At 45.4% G+C, this 14470-nt stretch overlaps 1 protein-coding gene across 4 annotated transcripts in view; it reads left to right on the top strand.

Annotated features, from left to right (window-relative positions):
• Positions 1-332: 332 nt before the first annotated feature.
• RNF175 (ring finger protein 175) overlaps positions 333-14470 on the top strand; it is a 49658-nt gene continuing 35520 nt past the window's right edge. For 2 of the 4 annotated variants that reach the window (XM_063664220.1, XM_054485746.2), the window contains exons 1-3: positions 333-496; positions 8850-8887; positions 11549-11690. In XM_063664220.1, the coding sequence (XP_063520290.1) occupies positions 431-496; positions 8850-8887; positions 11549-11690 (246 nt within the window). In that variant the 5' untranslated portion in view covers positions 333-430. Of the gene's footprint in view, positions 497-8849; positions 8888-11507; positions 11691-14470 lie in introns of all 4 variants that reach the window. The other 2 variants (XM_054485745.2, XM_063664221.1) reach the window with 2 other exon arrangements.

The raw sequence follows: 14470 nt of genomic DNA, 5'->3' as shown, positions 1-14470 counted from the left end.
ATTTCTCACTCCTCTACTCCCCTCTCTCTCCCTACCCACCTCTGACCCCTCCTCCAGTCCTGCCGCCCGGTAACAAAACCGGGGTTCCCGCCACACGCACCCGGTAGGACTCAGGACGCTTTACTGGCGACAATGGCTGGCTGAATGGGAGGCCTGAGGTCCTGAAGGAACCGGGGGTGCTGGCGACCGGGACCTGGAGGCCGCTGCTGGGGAGGACGCTGGCCAGCGTGCAGGGGGCGGAGGTGGGGCGCGCCGGGAGGTTCCCGTCTCCCGCCCCGCACAACCCGGGCGGGGCCGCCGCTCCGCCGCCGCCGCCGCAGATCCGGCTCCCACCCTCGGCTCCCGAGGCCCCGCGGCGCCTCCTTCTGCGGACTCTGCGGGACCCTCCCCCGCAGGCGCTGTGCCCTGGAGAAGGCACAGCGGCGCAGGCATGGCCGCGGGGGCGGCGGCGCGGAAGACAGCGCCGGTGCTGGAGGCGCCCCTGCAGCAGGAGCAGGTACTGGCGCGGGGGCGCGGGGTCGCGGGCGGGGGGGACGCCAGGCCGGGGTCCCGGGGCTCACACTGGTGCCGGGCAGGCTGCACAGACTGGTCTCCAAGACCCTGGGCCCCACCGGGGAGAACCGGCCCTGGAAAGACGTGGGGACGGACGGATGACCTTCTGGAAGATGCCACCGTGAGGGGTGCCAGTCCCTCCTCCACTCCCTCCCTCCCCACTTCTGTGCCCTCCCCGCTACCTTCCTTTCCTCTTTCTGATCCTCTTCCTTCGCTCCATCCCTCTTCTCGCATCCTCGCACTTTCTCTTCCAGAATCACCCCTTCCACTCCCGCCCTCCTTAGTGACCGCCTGTGCCCTCCTCCCTCCTCGGCGGAAGCCCCCAGGGCCCACGGTCAAGGTCGTAAGCTGCGAGGGAGGGGAAAGGGTGTACTGCAGGCTCTTGGCTAGACTGCCCTGGTTCTCAAACTCGAGTGTCATCAGAATCACTCGAAGGGCCTGTTAACACGCAGACTGCTGGTCTGTCCCCAGGGTTTCTGATTCAAGATGTGTACTCTGATCGTCAGCTTGTCTTGCCTGGTGCTCAACCTAGCCCATTTCTGCTTCTGCTGGCGTCCATTGCAAACCCAATCTTAATTTATTCTTCATTCATAGGACAATTCTTCTTAGGCTACATCCAGGTACCAGGAGGATTTGGGGGTGGAGGAGGGTAGGTCTTACCTGGAGGAACCCAAATGCCATCTGTAAAACGAGGGAAAAATAACTCTTAAGGGCAAAGATAACCCTTAAACAACAACAAAAATCACTCATAGAGCGGGTAGGAAGAGATTAGTGTCCCAAAATAGGTTCAGGCAAAGAGCTGTAGGATTTCTGAGAAGGGCTTGCTCCTGACTTCCCCCCTTCTCCTCCAACCCGTGAGGGCGTGGTGTTCGAGCTGGGTGTTGGTGAATGGACAGGATCTGACCTCATGGGCGGGAGAATTCTAGATGGAGGGAACAGCAGTACCAAATGGCTTGGAGATTTTTTTTTTAATGTTGGGATGGATGGCCATGGGACAAGGCAGAGAGAGGGGACTGTCCACTCTGACTGGCAGAAACCTAGGGGTCAGGAATGCTTATAGCAAAAAATAAGAGTGGGCTAGGCTGTGGAGGGGCTTGTGTACCACCAAATGGGGAAACTTAAAATGAAACTCCATGACTTTCTTGCTGGTTTCAAACCCAGATTATCGAAAGGGAGGTTCTGAATTGATGAATGCGTGCCAGGAGTGTCAGAGGATCTAGTACTGGTGGATTTGCTGCTGATCTTTGCTCTTCCTTAAGGCTGGCATCACTGCCTAGTCTGCTGCCCTCAGGAGGTATGGCCTCTCTGTTGAGGCTGCCCTAGGAGGGACTCCCAGCTTTTTCCTTAATCCCATATGTCAAGACAGTGTGGTCCAGGACCCAGCAGCCAAGGAGTTACCTGGGAGCCTGTTAAAAATGCAGAGTCTCATTTCCCACGCCAGACCCACTGAACTGAAATCCGCATTTTAACCAGATCCCAGGGTGATTTATTTGCACATCAAAGTTCAAGAAGTGCTGGTTTCTTGATGTTACTAGAGCTAGGGATAAGAAAGGGAAAATAGAGATAGTTACTGACCAGCCTATTATCTGATAGCTTCCCTTTAGTTTGAACCTCACCCTATTTTATTTTCCTTCATCACCCTTATCACTACCTGAAGTATGTCTATGTGTGTATTTGATTGTCTAAGAACCTCCTTCAGCATGAAAGCTCCAGCAGAGAAGCCATGTGGTCTGCCTTGCTCGCTCCTGTATTTCCAGGACCTAGAACAGTCTCAGCAAATGGCAGGGCCTCAATAAATATTTATTGAATGAATAAATGAACAGTAACATGCAATCTTATGATGTGAGACCCTAACTCCAGCATACCTTACTGGACAAACACCATCTCCCTATTCCCCATCCTCCACCTCCCCAGCTACAACCCCTGGGGTCTTTTGAGCCTGCAACTGGTTAGGTATGTTTGAAACTCCTTAAATTTGGAGTGTAAGAGAGCAGAGACCATGGGTTTAGGAGTTCCCTCTTCTGCTTGTCTAAGGCTTGCTTTCCAGGCTTGGATTTCTCCTGAGAGCTGAGAGGACCCACCACTTCCTCAAAACTGCTCTCTGCCTTGGGGTAGGCCATACACAGCCCCTCCTCTCCACCCACAGGCATGCAGCCTTGCCTTGTGACATGAATTCCTTACCAATGAATACAGCCCTCTAAACCTAACATTCCTACCTGGCACTCACATGTGGTCCAGGGTCATCACTAGTTTCTAAGTTCATTGTTCTGGCTTTGCCACTTGGTTTAGAAAGATTTTTCTAACAGGTGGGTTTTGTGAGGGAAGAGTTGAAAGTGACCAAATCAGTTTGGAGGCAGCAGTTCAGGTGAGAGATAATGAAAGCCAATTCCAGGGGCGGGGTGGCAGTCTCCAAACACATTGAGTGTGCCATGCGCCAGACATGAGGATTAAGTGGGGGAATGAGGCCAGCACTGGCCCCCTACAGATTCAGGTAAGTAAATAAGTCATCAACAATGCAGTCTGGTAACAATGTTCAAGGTCAGTAGATATCCTGGGAGGGGCCTCACTGAAAGGGTGTCCTGGAGTAAGTGGGATCCAAGGGTGAGCAGAAATGAGGCAACCCAGCATGGAGGCTGGGAGTGGAGGGAGAGCATTCAGGGACAGGAAAGCTCTGCTTGGCTGGAGCAGAGGATGTACAGGGGCAGTGGAGAGAGGGGAGGCTGAAATGGGATACAAGGCCTTGTGACCCATGTTGGATTTCAGGCAGGAAGACAATAGGATCAGTCTACCTTTAATGGGAGCACTCTTACTGTTTGGAGAGGGAAGAGTGAAGGCAAGGGCCTCAGAGGAGGGGGACACCTTGCATGCTGGCCTTCGGCTCATCCTCCCCTAGCCACCCTATCTAAAGAGTGACAGCCCTTGCCCACTGCTGGTTATTCTTTATCACACATTTTATTTTCTTCATATCATTTACTTCATTAGGCAGTTGTTTTGTTTGCGTGTTTATTGTGCATCATTTCCTCTAGAACACAAGGTCCTGTTCATGAGAACAGGCACCTTGTCTGTCTTTCTCACCCTTCAATGCCAGCTCTTAACCCAGCGGCTGGCACACAGGAGGCACCACTCCATATTTGCTAAATGAATGACAAAATGAATGGCATAGCAGCCATGGGGTGGAGAGAAGGGGGCGTGTTTGTGAGGCATTTATAGGTAGGGTCAACAGGAGCGTAGTGGGTTGGAGGTACTGTGCTGGTTAGGGGCAAGGATGATGTCCCAGGCTTTTCTGCTTTGAGCAATTGGATAGATAGGACAGGATGCTATTAACTGAGATGGCGGAGAGGGGACACCGAAGTGGGAGCAGCTTGTGGGGAAACAAGTATGTTCACTTTAGGGCAGGTTAATTCACATATCTGAGAGAGAGAGTCCCAAGTGGGGCTATGTAGGAGGCATTCAGAAGCATCTGGAGCTCACCCAGATTTAGCTAGCCAAAAGAAAGATATGAGAGATCCATACAAATACTGTGCTGGAACAGGGAAAAAAAGGACATGGCAACTGATCAGACACGGAAAGGGATAAAAGACAGGACAGAGGCAAGCTTACTTTTGTATTGTACTTTTTAGTGACATATGTTCATGTAGAATACACTTAATATAAAGAAGTATAAAAAAGAAGGTAAATGCCCAGGATGTATCACCATCCATGGAGCATTCCTGTTAATGTCTTGGGAGCCATTCTTCTGGGCTTTTTTATTACAGGTGTCTCTTTATGTAACTATACATTTATATACATAAGCTCAGATTATACACAACTGTTTTGAAGCATGCTTTTTCTGTTAAGAATATGTCATGAAAATATTTCTGTCAGTAAATATGAATCTGTGTTATCATTTTGTAGATCTTACAGATTCTTTTATGTAGATATACAAAAATATGGGTCTTTTTCATCCATCAGCCTGGGTACTTGGTGAGCATTTCATTTTTAAAACAGGTATCTTTCAGTCCTTGGAAATTTTCTTGTATAATTTCTTTTAAACTTCCTGCAATCTGTTATCTTCTTCTCTGGTTCTAGAACTCTTTTTTTTTTTTTTTTTTTTTTTTGGATGTGAGGAGATTTCCTAGCCCAATTTGCTAATATTCTTATATTTTCTCTTCTGTTTTCCATCTCTTTGAGTTTTTTTTTAATTCTTTCTGAGTTCTTCAATTTATCTTCAATTCTTCATTTGAGTTTTTATTTCTGTATTCCTGTTTTTAATTTCTAAGAGCTTTTGGTTGTTTTTCTATATTCTTTAAAGCACAGTGTTCTTGTCATCATGGGTGCAGAACTCTTTCCTGTCTCAAACGTCTTGTGATGTTTGATTGTTCACTTGTATCTAAGGTGAGACAGTACAGCACTGTTAAGCTCTTGCTAGCAGGGAAAGCTTGTTGACAGGCAGGCTTCAGTGGAGGGTGACCTGGCTGGGCCTTTTCGTAGGGAGAACAAGGACTGTCCATATCTATAGGTCTTTTCTCTTGGCTTAGATTGATTCATTCCGTGTGTAAGGAGTATGTCTGGCTGCCAGCCAAGTGGGCAAGCCTATGTCTAACATGCCTAGGCCAAGAGCACAAGTGGAGGCCCTCGTGCCACATGTCTAAGTATTATCAACTGATCTGTTCTCACAGCCCTGCCTACAGGTCCACCTGTGGCCCATGTAGCCGCACTCTCCCTACCTGCACTGCTGGCTGCAGGCTTGAATGGTAGCAACGATCTACTGGGACAGGGAAGATGGAAGTTTCAATGTACCTGTACTAGTTTCCTAGGGCTGCCATAACAACAAAAAATGTATTATCTCACAGTTCTGGAGGCCAGGAGTTCAAAATCTAGGTGTCAACAGAGTCATGCTCCCTCCAAAGACTCTAGGGGAGACTTCTTACTTGCCCCTTTCAGTCTCTGGTGACTCCAGGTGTTCCTGGCTTGTGGCTGCATCACTCTGGTTCCTGCTTCTGTCTTCACACGGCCATCATCTACTCTGCCTTGCTACTCTGTGTCTGTCTCTGGATGTCAAATCTTCCGTTCTTTTCTCTTGTAAGGACACTAGTCATTGGATTTAGCACTTGCCCTAAATCCAGATGGTCTTATTCTGAGGTCCTCAATTACATCTGCAAATACCCTATTGCCAAATAAGATCACATTCACAGGTACTGGGGGTTAGGACTCAAACATATCTTTTGGGATGACACCATTCAACCCATTACAGTGCCTAAACCAGGGATGCAGACTGACCCCACTGACTCCCAAGGAAGCTGTGGTAGATAGGATCTCCCACCACACATCTCACTTTTCAGACTCGGGATTTCCAAGCAGTTCCAAGCTGCTCCCAGACTACCTCACTGCGGTTAATTGAGGAGCCTGGTCAGCCAAGATCCCACTTAGATGGTTTGGGATGGGCAAATTTCAAAACTTTTATCTCCAGTTTCCCAGAGCACAGGCTATTCTTTTTCTTCTCACCAACCTGCCAGCCCCCTGGGGTGTCAGCCCTACATCATCTCTCTCCAGTCAAGGTCTACTCACTCAATCAGTTACCAGACTTTCATAATATTTTCTTTTTTTTTTTTTTTTTTTTTTTTTGAGACGGAGTCTCGCTCTGTCGCCCAGGCTGGAGTGCAGTGGCACGATCTTGGCTCACTGCAAGCTCCGCCTCCCGGGTTCACAGCATTCTCCTGCCTCAGTCTCCTGAGTAGCTGAGACTACAGGCGCCCGCAACCACACCCGGCTAATTTTTTGTATTTTTAGTAGAGACAGGGTTTAACCGTGTTAGCCAGGATGGTCTCGATCTCCTGACCTCGTGATCCTCCAGCCTCCGCCTCCCAAAATGCTGGGATTACAGGCGTGAGCCACCGCGCCCGGACTCAAAATATTTTCTTAAGAGACAGAAAAGACACCGGGCACAGTTGCTCATGCCTGTAATCCCAGCACTTTGAGAGACCGAGGTGGGCGGATCACCTGAAGTCAGGAGTTCGAGACCAGCCTGGCCAACACGGCAAAACCCCATCTTTACTAAAAATAGAAAAATTTAGCCGGGCATGGTGGTAGGTGCCTGTAGTCCCAGCTACTCAAGAGGCTAATGCAGGAGAATCACTTGAACCTGGGAGGTGGAAGTTGCAGTGAGCTGAGATCGCACCATTGCACTCTAGCCTGGGCGACAAAAGCAAGACTCCACCTCAGAAAAAAAAGAAAAAAAAAAAGAGAGAGAGAGAAAAGATAAAAACACAGTTATTTTGTGTTTCAGGGTTTGAGATGTCTGGGGTCCTCTAAAGCAAGGCAGGGCCCCTGCAGTCTGATCTAGAGGTGATGCTGCCAGGGAGGATGGTGCTAGGGCTCTCTAGACTCAGATGAGGGCTGCCAGTGTCCTCTGCTCTCCCTCCACATGCCTGGTGCCTCTCAGCCTGTGCCTCTGGTTTAACCACTAGTATTCTGCTAGTGTGGGGGCTTCCAAACCTTAAACTGACTTTCAGTGAACCTTCTGTTACTAATCCCGGTTGCATCCCCCACTTCTAGATGCCCTAGGACCCTGCAATCCACAGCCCTCCTGAGGGTCTTAGCACACACATTCTGCTCTGCACTGCCTGCATGCTGGTGGGCTTCGGTGTCTTTTGCCCTATGGTGTCCCAGTGTCCCTTTCTGCTGGCCCATCTGCTGGTCAGTTTCAGAATTGGCTGCTCTGGACTCCTCTCATTCTCCTTGGACTTGGAGGCTTATGTCCTTTTGCTATTGTTCTAGTGGTGTTTGGGGAGGGAGAGGAGGTAAGTGCACTTTTTTTATTTACCATGTTTCAATAGAAGTCCTCGTTTTTACTTTTTTTTTAAACACAGTTATTACTAGTGAGTTTGAACACCTTTCCATAAATTTGTTGGTCATTTGTATATCTCAATTCGTGAATTTCTCATTCATGTACTTTGCCCTTTTGGACTGTCTCTTTTTGATTAAATTATAAAAGCCCTTTTTACATATGCTTATTAGTTTTTTGCCCCTCACATGTTATGCTTTCCCCAGTTCAATTTGCCTTTCAAATATTGAGGACTATAATGTATTTTATTTTAAATGTCCTCAAAATCTGTCATTTTTTTAACTTTATAATTTCTGGGCTCTACATTATACTTAAAAATGCCTTTTCCACTGCAGAATTATAAACATGTTTACCCATGTTTTCTTCCAGTACTTTTAAGGTTTTCTTTCTCATGTTTAAGAGAGAACAAGGCTTTGGATGAAATAGAAAAGTACAAGTTTAGGCAATATTTGCACAATGCCAGGACCTTTCTGGGTGATGCCAGGAAAGAAGAAGTGGGTGGCACAGGGGGTAATACTGGCAACTTCTCCATGGCTCCCTGCCCCCAGGTGATCCCACCAGGTGGGTCCCTAATGTTCAAATGGAAGTCACAACAGCTGGGCTCAAGTGTTGAGTTCCAGGAGTGAAGCAAGCCTCAGGTAGTCAAGGTGCATGAGTCTCCTCCTTTGTTCCACAGGTCCCTTTCTGCTAACTTCTGCTTTGGGGGCAAAAACATTGGTTGTCTATGCTCTTCTGTGCTCTCCACCAAAGTTACATGATTATGTCTTTCCAATGATTGGCCTTAAAGGTTTCAAATGACCAAATGTAGTGGGTTAGCAATAATCTAGAAAAGGTAGTTCATGGGTGGACTCTGCAGGTCATCCAAAAAGCATGGTTCTGGAGATGATCTCTGTGCTTTCCAGCAATTTGTAAGGGCACAAGCCCAGATTACTCCCTTCCCAGGGGTCAGTAATGATGCCTTCTTAACAGGAGCGTACAAGAATGCTCCAAATCAATGGAGCCTCTGGTCAGCTCTGTCTCTGAAACTTTGAACTTGGAAATGATATTTACTCACTGAGATTGGAGATATTTACTCACTGCAATCATTTAAGATACCAGCAAAACAGATGTTTTTTCGGGATGCTCAGACTCATACTTCATATCCTAGAAGCCAGAGTAGCATGGACTATTGGGAGACCACTCTCTGTAACTTTGACTGATTTGCCAAAAAAAACCACTGAAATGGAGCCTCATCTGATTCTCTGATCCAGGAACAGGATCAAATATTTACTAATAGTGACCTGATTACTCTTTTTTTGTTTGTGTTGTTTTAGTTCTGTAAGCAAATTATTTTACTAGGACTTTTATCCCAAATTATTCAAATACTATGTGGCATTGTTATTTTTCATGGTCTGGGTTTCCCATATATTGCTTTCACAGAAAAACCAAGAAAATAAGGACATTTTTTGATAAGGGCCCTTTTTATGTTTTTCAGCTCTCTCATACAAAGCTTTCTGCAGAAGACGCATGGAAGTAAGTAATTAGTATTTTTTAAGAGTTGTTTTGCTAAAAATTAGATTTTTATCTTAACAGTTGACAAAATGAATGAAGTCATCATTTTATTTGTAAATTTTCCAGGATAGAGAAGATGGGGTAGGATACACAAATACTATAGACCAAAATGCATGGATTTCATCTGTTTTCTACAGCATGATCTGTAGGAAAAGATCATGCAGTCCCACAAAGGTGGATTAATATATCCTTCAAAATATGGCTGTGTCAAGTTACTATTTATTTTAGGCACAAGATACACTGGTTTTTTTCCTATACCATTGCCCCTGTGTTCTGGTGCATACTGTACGGCCATTGGGCCCTGTGAGCACCACATGAAGTGAAATAAGAATGAAAAGCTCCTCCTTTTTTGTATTACAGGAGTCAATTTTGGATGTATTCCTACTCAAAAAAGAAAATGCTTACTACATTTGTACACCAATATATACTTTTCAAAGTACTTCAACATAGGCTAACCAATTTGAGATGCATTTTTATTATAGATTAGTCTGATATAATAGATTAATAGATTAATCTCATAAAGCATATTTTATTTTATATCTATGCAAGTCCTATTTTAGACTGATGATGAAGTCACTCTTTTATCTATATGCCCTAAGTTCAAAGTCTATTAATTATATAGAATATTAAATAGCTATTTTAGATTTGGAGCTGTATAAACCACAACTAAGCACTTGTACTCTTTTCATTTTTCTTCCCATATCTTCAGGGGAACAAGTTTGTTTTTTGCTTGTTTGTTTGTTTATTTGTTTAAATGAGCTTCCAGAAATCATTCCTGTCTCCTGAGCTCAACTTCCAATAGAGAGACTAAGAGCCATGTAATTTTATTCAAGTTGCTTACCTGATATGGATTTCAGCTTCGTCATTTGATAAATGAGGGAGATTGATTCCACCTATGGTAACTTCCAGCACTGACATTCTGAGAATCCCTTTCAAAGAAACTGAATTTGAGCAGGAGTATTTACTGGGCTCTGTGGGCTGATTTCTACACCTTTTCCAGCAGGGGGCACCCTTGGGATTTGGATGAGACCCTTTTCTGAGGCATTCACCGCTCTTTGGAGTAGCTGTAGAAATGCTGGCAGAGGGAGAGAACCCAACCCACATACCCATCAAGTGCCTTTAAAAGGTCACTGTCTCACGGCACAGACTGTTAACTTGTGGTGTTTTCTGGGTGGTGCACTAGCTAACTGCATACTGTAACCAGACGTAAGTGGAAACTTAACTTTAAGAGATTTTGTGACTGATGGTGCCACACTAGGGATGAAAGATAATGATAACCAGTATGTAGAAAGTAATTGACGGCATTCATAATTTTTCCCCATGTTCACTCATCTTGACCCTGGGCCTCTTTCTCTTCTGCTAGGCTCGTGGTTCTCAATCTTGGCTGCCCCTTAAAATCACATGGGACGCCTGAAAAATTCCTGATGTCACATCCCATTCTGCAAATCTGTATTAATTTGCTAGGAATACCATAACAAAATACCACAGAATAGGTGGCTTAAAAATCAGAAATTTATTTTCTCGCAGTTCTGGAGGCTGAAAGTCCAAGATTAAGGTGCTGGCAGGTTTTGGTTGGCATGTTGAAGTACAGGGGATTAGGACGTTGGTGTATGAATTTTCAGAGGGTGCAATTCAGCCCCCAACACCCAGAAATGGTCATCTAATTGATCTGGTTATGGGGGGTTAAGGTTTTTTTAAAGCTTCCCAGTGATTCCTACCTTACAGACAAGGTCGAGAACCACTGCTCTAGGTTTTCATCAAGGCTACCCCAGAACATCAAACCAGATGACAAACTATTTTGTTGATTTTCTCTATAATTGTGCAAAACTAAGCATCCAACTAAAAAGGGAACATTCAGCCATCATGGGAATGTTTGTGAATGTCTAAGATAATACTTAAGCCTATTCTTTCTCTCTATAATAGTCCTGTAACAATTTACACAACTCATTCAGAAGCTTTCCATTGCCCCGTGGATAATATTCTCTCCTCTGGCATAAGCACCATCTGCAGGGTTTCCTTTTACTTGAAATAGTAGCAAATGATTTAAAATTACCAACGTTTGACTGTTTTTGACTTTCAAAAATTGAAGTTTCATACGATGCAGCTCAATAATAATTATTCCTCATATAGACACAAATAAAATAACATGTGCTTTATAGTCTTAAAACACCCTTGTCAGTTACAGAAGGATGGTTATTTGAAATTTGCAAATGAGGAAACTGAGGCTCAGAGAGGATAAATGACTTCCCCAAGGTTGTGAGGCAATGAAGTGGCAGATCAGGGACTGGACCCCAGGTCCTCCTGGGATCATTAGTTTTTTTAGCCCCATCACTTAACTTAAAAGACAAGGCAGAGGCCAACCACATGGGAAAGCAAAGGAACTGGTTTTGCTAAGAGAGTCAGGCACCTCCTCCCAGCTGCTCCTTCTCCAGATCTAGCGAAAGGGAAGAAACCAAGAAAAACTTAGAAAAACTTTACAATCAAAGCTTACCAACCCTTATATTTGAAATCCCCTGTTGCTTTTTGTAAGCCAAACTTGTTAATTTTTTTTTTTTTTTTTTTTTTTTGCTAAATGCACAAGGTTGAGGGCTTTTTCAGATGACCTCATTTTGCTGGTTCCAGCCTGCAGCAGGAGAGGATGTACAAGATGCACCGGGGCCACGATTCCATGCACGTGGAAATGATCTTGATCTTCCTCTGCGTTCTGGTCATTGCCCAGATAGTGCTGGTTCAGTGGAGACAGAGGCATGGCCGATCCTACAATGTGAGTCACCCCCGTGGCTGCTGGGAGCCTGCTCCAGCTTGTATCAGCTTGATTGTTTTTTTCCAGGACATGTTCTCCCTTGGTTAGCACTTTGAAGGAACTGCCTTGGTTTAAGTCAGTGGTCCTCAACCAAGTGCAATTTCACTCCCAGGAGACATTTGGCAATGTCTGGAAACATTTTTGACTGTCAAGACTTGTGGGGGGTGAAAAGGGGAGGGAAGTTGCAACTGGCACCTGGTGGATAGAGGCCAGGGATGCTGGTAAACATCCTCCAATGCAGAACAGCTCCCCACAACAAAAATTATCTGGCCTAAAATGTCAATGGTCCCAAGACTGAAAAACCCTGGTTTAAGTAAACCAGTTTTCCTTTCATGCATGAACAACTTCTGCCAACAGTCCAGGAAAAGGAGGATTAGGAATAGCCAAAAGAAATGGTTTAGGCTGTCTGCTATGGTTTGAATGTATCCCGCAAAGTTCTTGTGTTGGAGATTTAATCCCCAATGCAACAGTGCTGGGAGGTGGGGCCTAATAAGAGGCGATTTGGCCTTAAGGGCTCTGCCCCTGTGAATGGATTAATGCCATTAATTATTGTGGGAGTGGGTTTATTATAAAAACATGAATGTGGGCCCATTTTCTCTCTCATTCTCTCTTGCCTTCTCACCTTCTGCCATGAGATGACACAGCAAGAAGGCCCTTGCAAGATGCAAATCCCTCTGTCTTGTACTTTCCAGCCTCGACCATGAGGCAATACATTGCTGTTTATTATTTATTACCCAGTCTGTGGTATTCTGTTATAACAGCAGAAAACAGACTAAGAAAGAAAATTGATACCAAAAAGTGGGGCTATTACTATAACAAATGCCTGAAAATGGGGAAGCAGCTTTGGAACTGTGTAATTGGGCAGAGGCTGGAAGAGTCTGAAGGAGCAGGCTAGAAACAGCTGGTCTTGCTGTAATGGAGTATTAAAGGCAAGTCTGGTGAGGGCTCAGAAGAAGAAAAGAACTATAGAGAAAGGCTGAAACTTTTTATCGATCACTTAAGTGGTCATGGTCCGAATGTTGGTAGAAATATGAACAGTAGAAGCCATTCTCCTGAAGTCTCAGACAGAAAATGAGGAACAACGTATTGGAAACTGAAGTAATGGCCATCCTTATTATAAAGTCACAAAGAACTTGGCTTAACTGTGTCCATGCTGCAGGGCTTTATGGAAGGCAGATTTAAGAGCAATGAACCAGGGTATCTGGTGAAAGAAATTTCTAAGCAATATACTGAAGGACCTGCATGGCTTCTTTTAACTGCATATAGTAAAATGAAAGAAGAGATAAATGATTTAAAGATGGAATTTATAAGTAAAAGAGAAACAATATAAAATTTGGAAAACTCACAGCCTGGCTACGTAAAGAATAAAAAGGCTTGCAAGGGTACAGCCAAGTGACCCTTTGATAAAGGGGATTAACACAGCTAGAAGGAAGCCAGGTGCAAGTAATCAAGACAACAGGAAAATGACCCTGAAGGCATTTCAGTGACCTTCAAGGATGCCCCTCCCATCACAAGCCCAGAGCTCTAGGAGAGCAGAATGGTTTGGGGTGACTCCCCATTGTGCCCTACACAGGACCAGTGAGCAGGGCCAGCTCAGGACTCTGCTCCTTGAATTCCAGCATCATTCTCCTTGGCTGCTTCAGCTGTGGCTCCAGGGAGCCCAGGTGCAGCTCAACCTGTGGCTCTGGAATGTACAAGCTATAAACTTTGGTGGCGCTAATTCTATAGGCACATGCTGTGAGGCCATGGCAGCCTCCACTTAGATTTCAAAGGATGTTGCAGACAACCAGAGGGCCTAGGCAAAGACGTCTTGGGGCAGAGCTGCCACAGAGAGTGCCTAGGAGGACAATGCCCAGCAGAAGTGTGGAGTCACAGCCATAGCAGAGAGTCCTCACTAGGCCTAGGGGAGCCCTTCGGGGTGGGGATGCCCCCAAGTCCCAGAACTATACAACTACCAGCATGCAACTCCAGCCTAGGAGAGCTATGGGCATGCAGCATGCAACTCCAGCCTAGGAGAGCTATGGACATGAGATTCCAACCTGTGAGAGCTGTGTGGGCTAAGCCTAGCAAAGCCATGGGGGCAAGGCTGTTCCTGAGGCCTCAAGGTTCCAAACCCTAACTCACTATGCCCAGAAAGTAGGACATGGAGTCAAAGAAGATTATCCTCAAGTCTTAGGATTTAGTATTGTTTATCTTGTTAAGTTTTAGACTTGCTTGGGGCCTGTTACTCCTTTCTTCTTGCCTATTTCTCCCTTTTGGAATGGGAATGTCTATCCTCTGCCTGACCTGTCATTCTATTTTGGAAGAAGAGAACTTGTTAATTTCACAGGCTCAAAGCTAGAGGGGAATTTGCCTCAGGATGAATTGTGCCTTGAGTCTCATCCATATCTGATTTAGATGAGACACTGGACTTTTACCAGAACAAGTTAAGACTTTGGGGCAATTGGGATGAAATGAATACATTTTATGTGTGAGAAAAACATGAATTTGGAGCCAGAGCAGAATGCTGTGGTTTGAGAGTGTCCCCCAAAGTTCATGTGTTGGAAACATAATACTCAATGCAACAGTGTTGGGAGGTGGGGCCTAATGAGAAGCAATTAGGTCATGAGGGCTCTGCCTTCATGAATGGACTAATGCCTTTATTGCAGGAGTAGGTTCCTTATAAAAGGATGAGTTCAGCCACCTTTTCTCTCTCTCATTTTCTGGCCCTCTTGTCTTATGCCATGAGATGATGCAGCAAG

Source organism: Pongo pygmaeus, chromosome 3 (genome assembly GCF_028885625.2).
Source record: "Pongo pygmaeus isolate AG05252 chromosome 3, NHGRI_mPonPyg2-v2.0_pri, whole genome shotgun sequence".
In the NCBI taxonomy this organism is placed as follows: domain Eukaryota; kingdom Metazoa; phylum Chordata; class Mammalia; order Primates; family Hominidae; genus Pongo; species Pongo pygmaeus.
The sequence above is the reverse complement of the archived record's forward strand: the minus strand, read 5'-3'. Positions and strand labels throughout refer to the sequence as shown.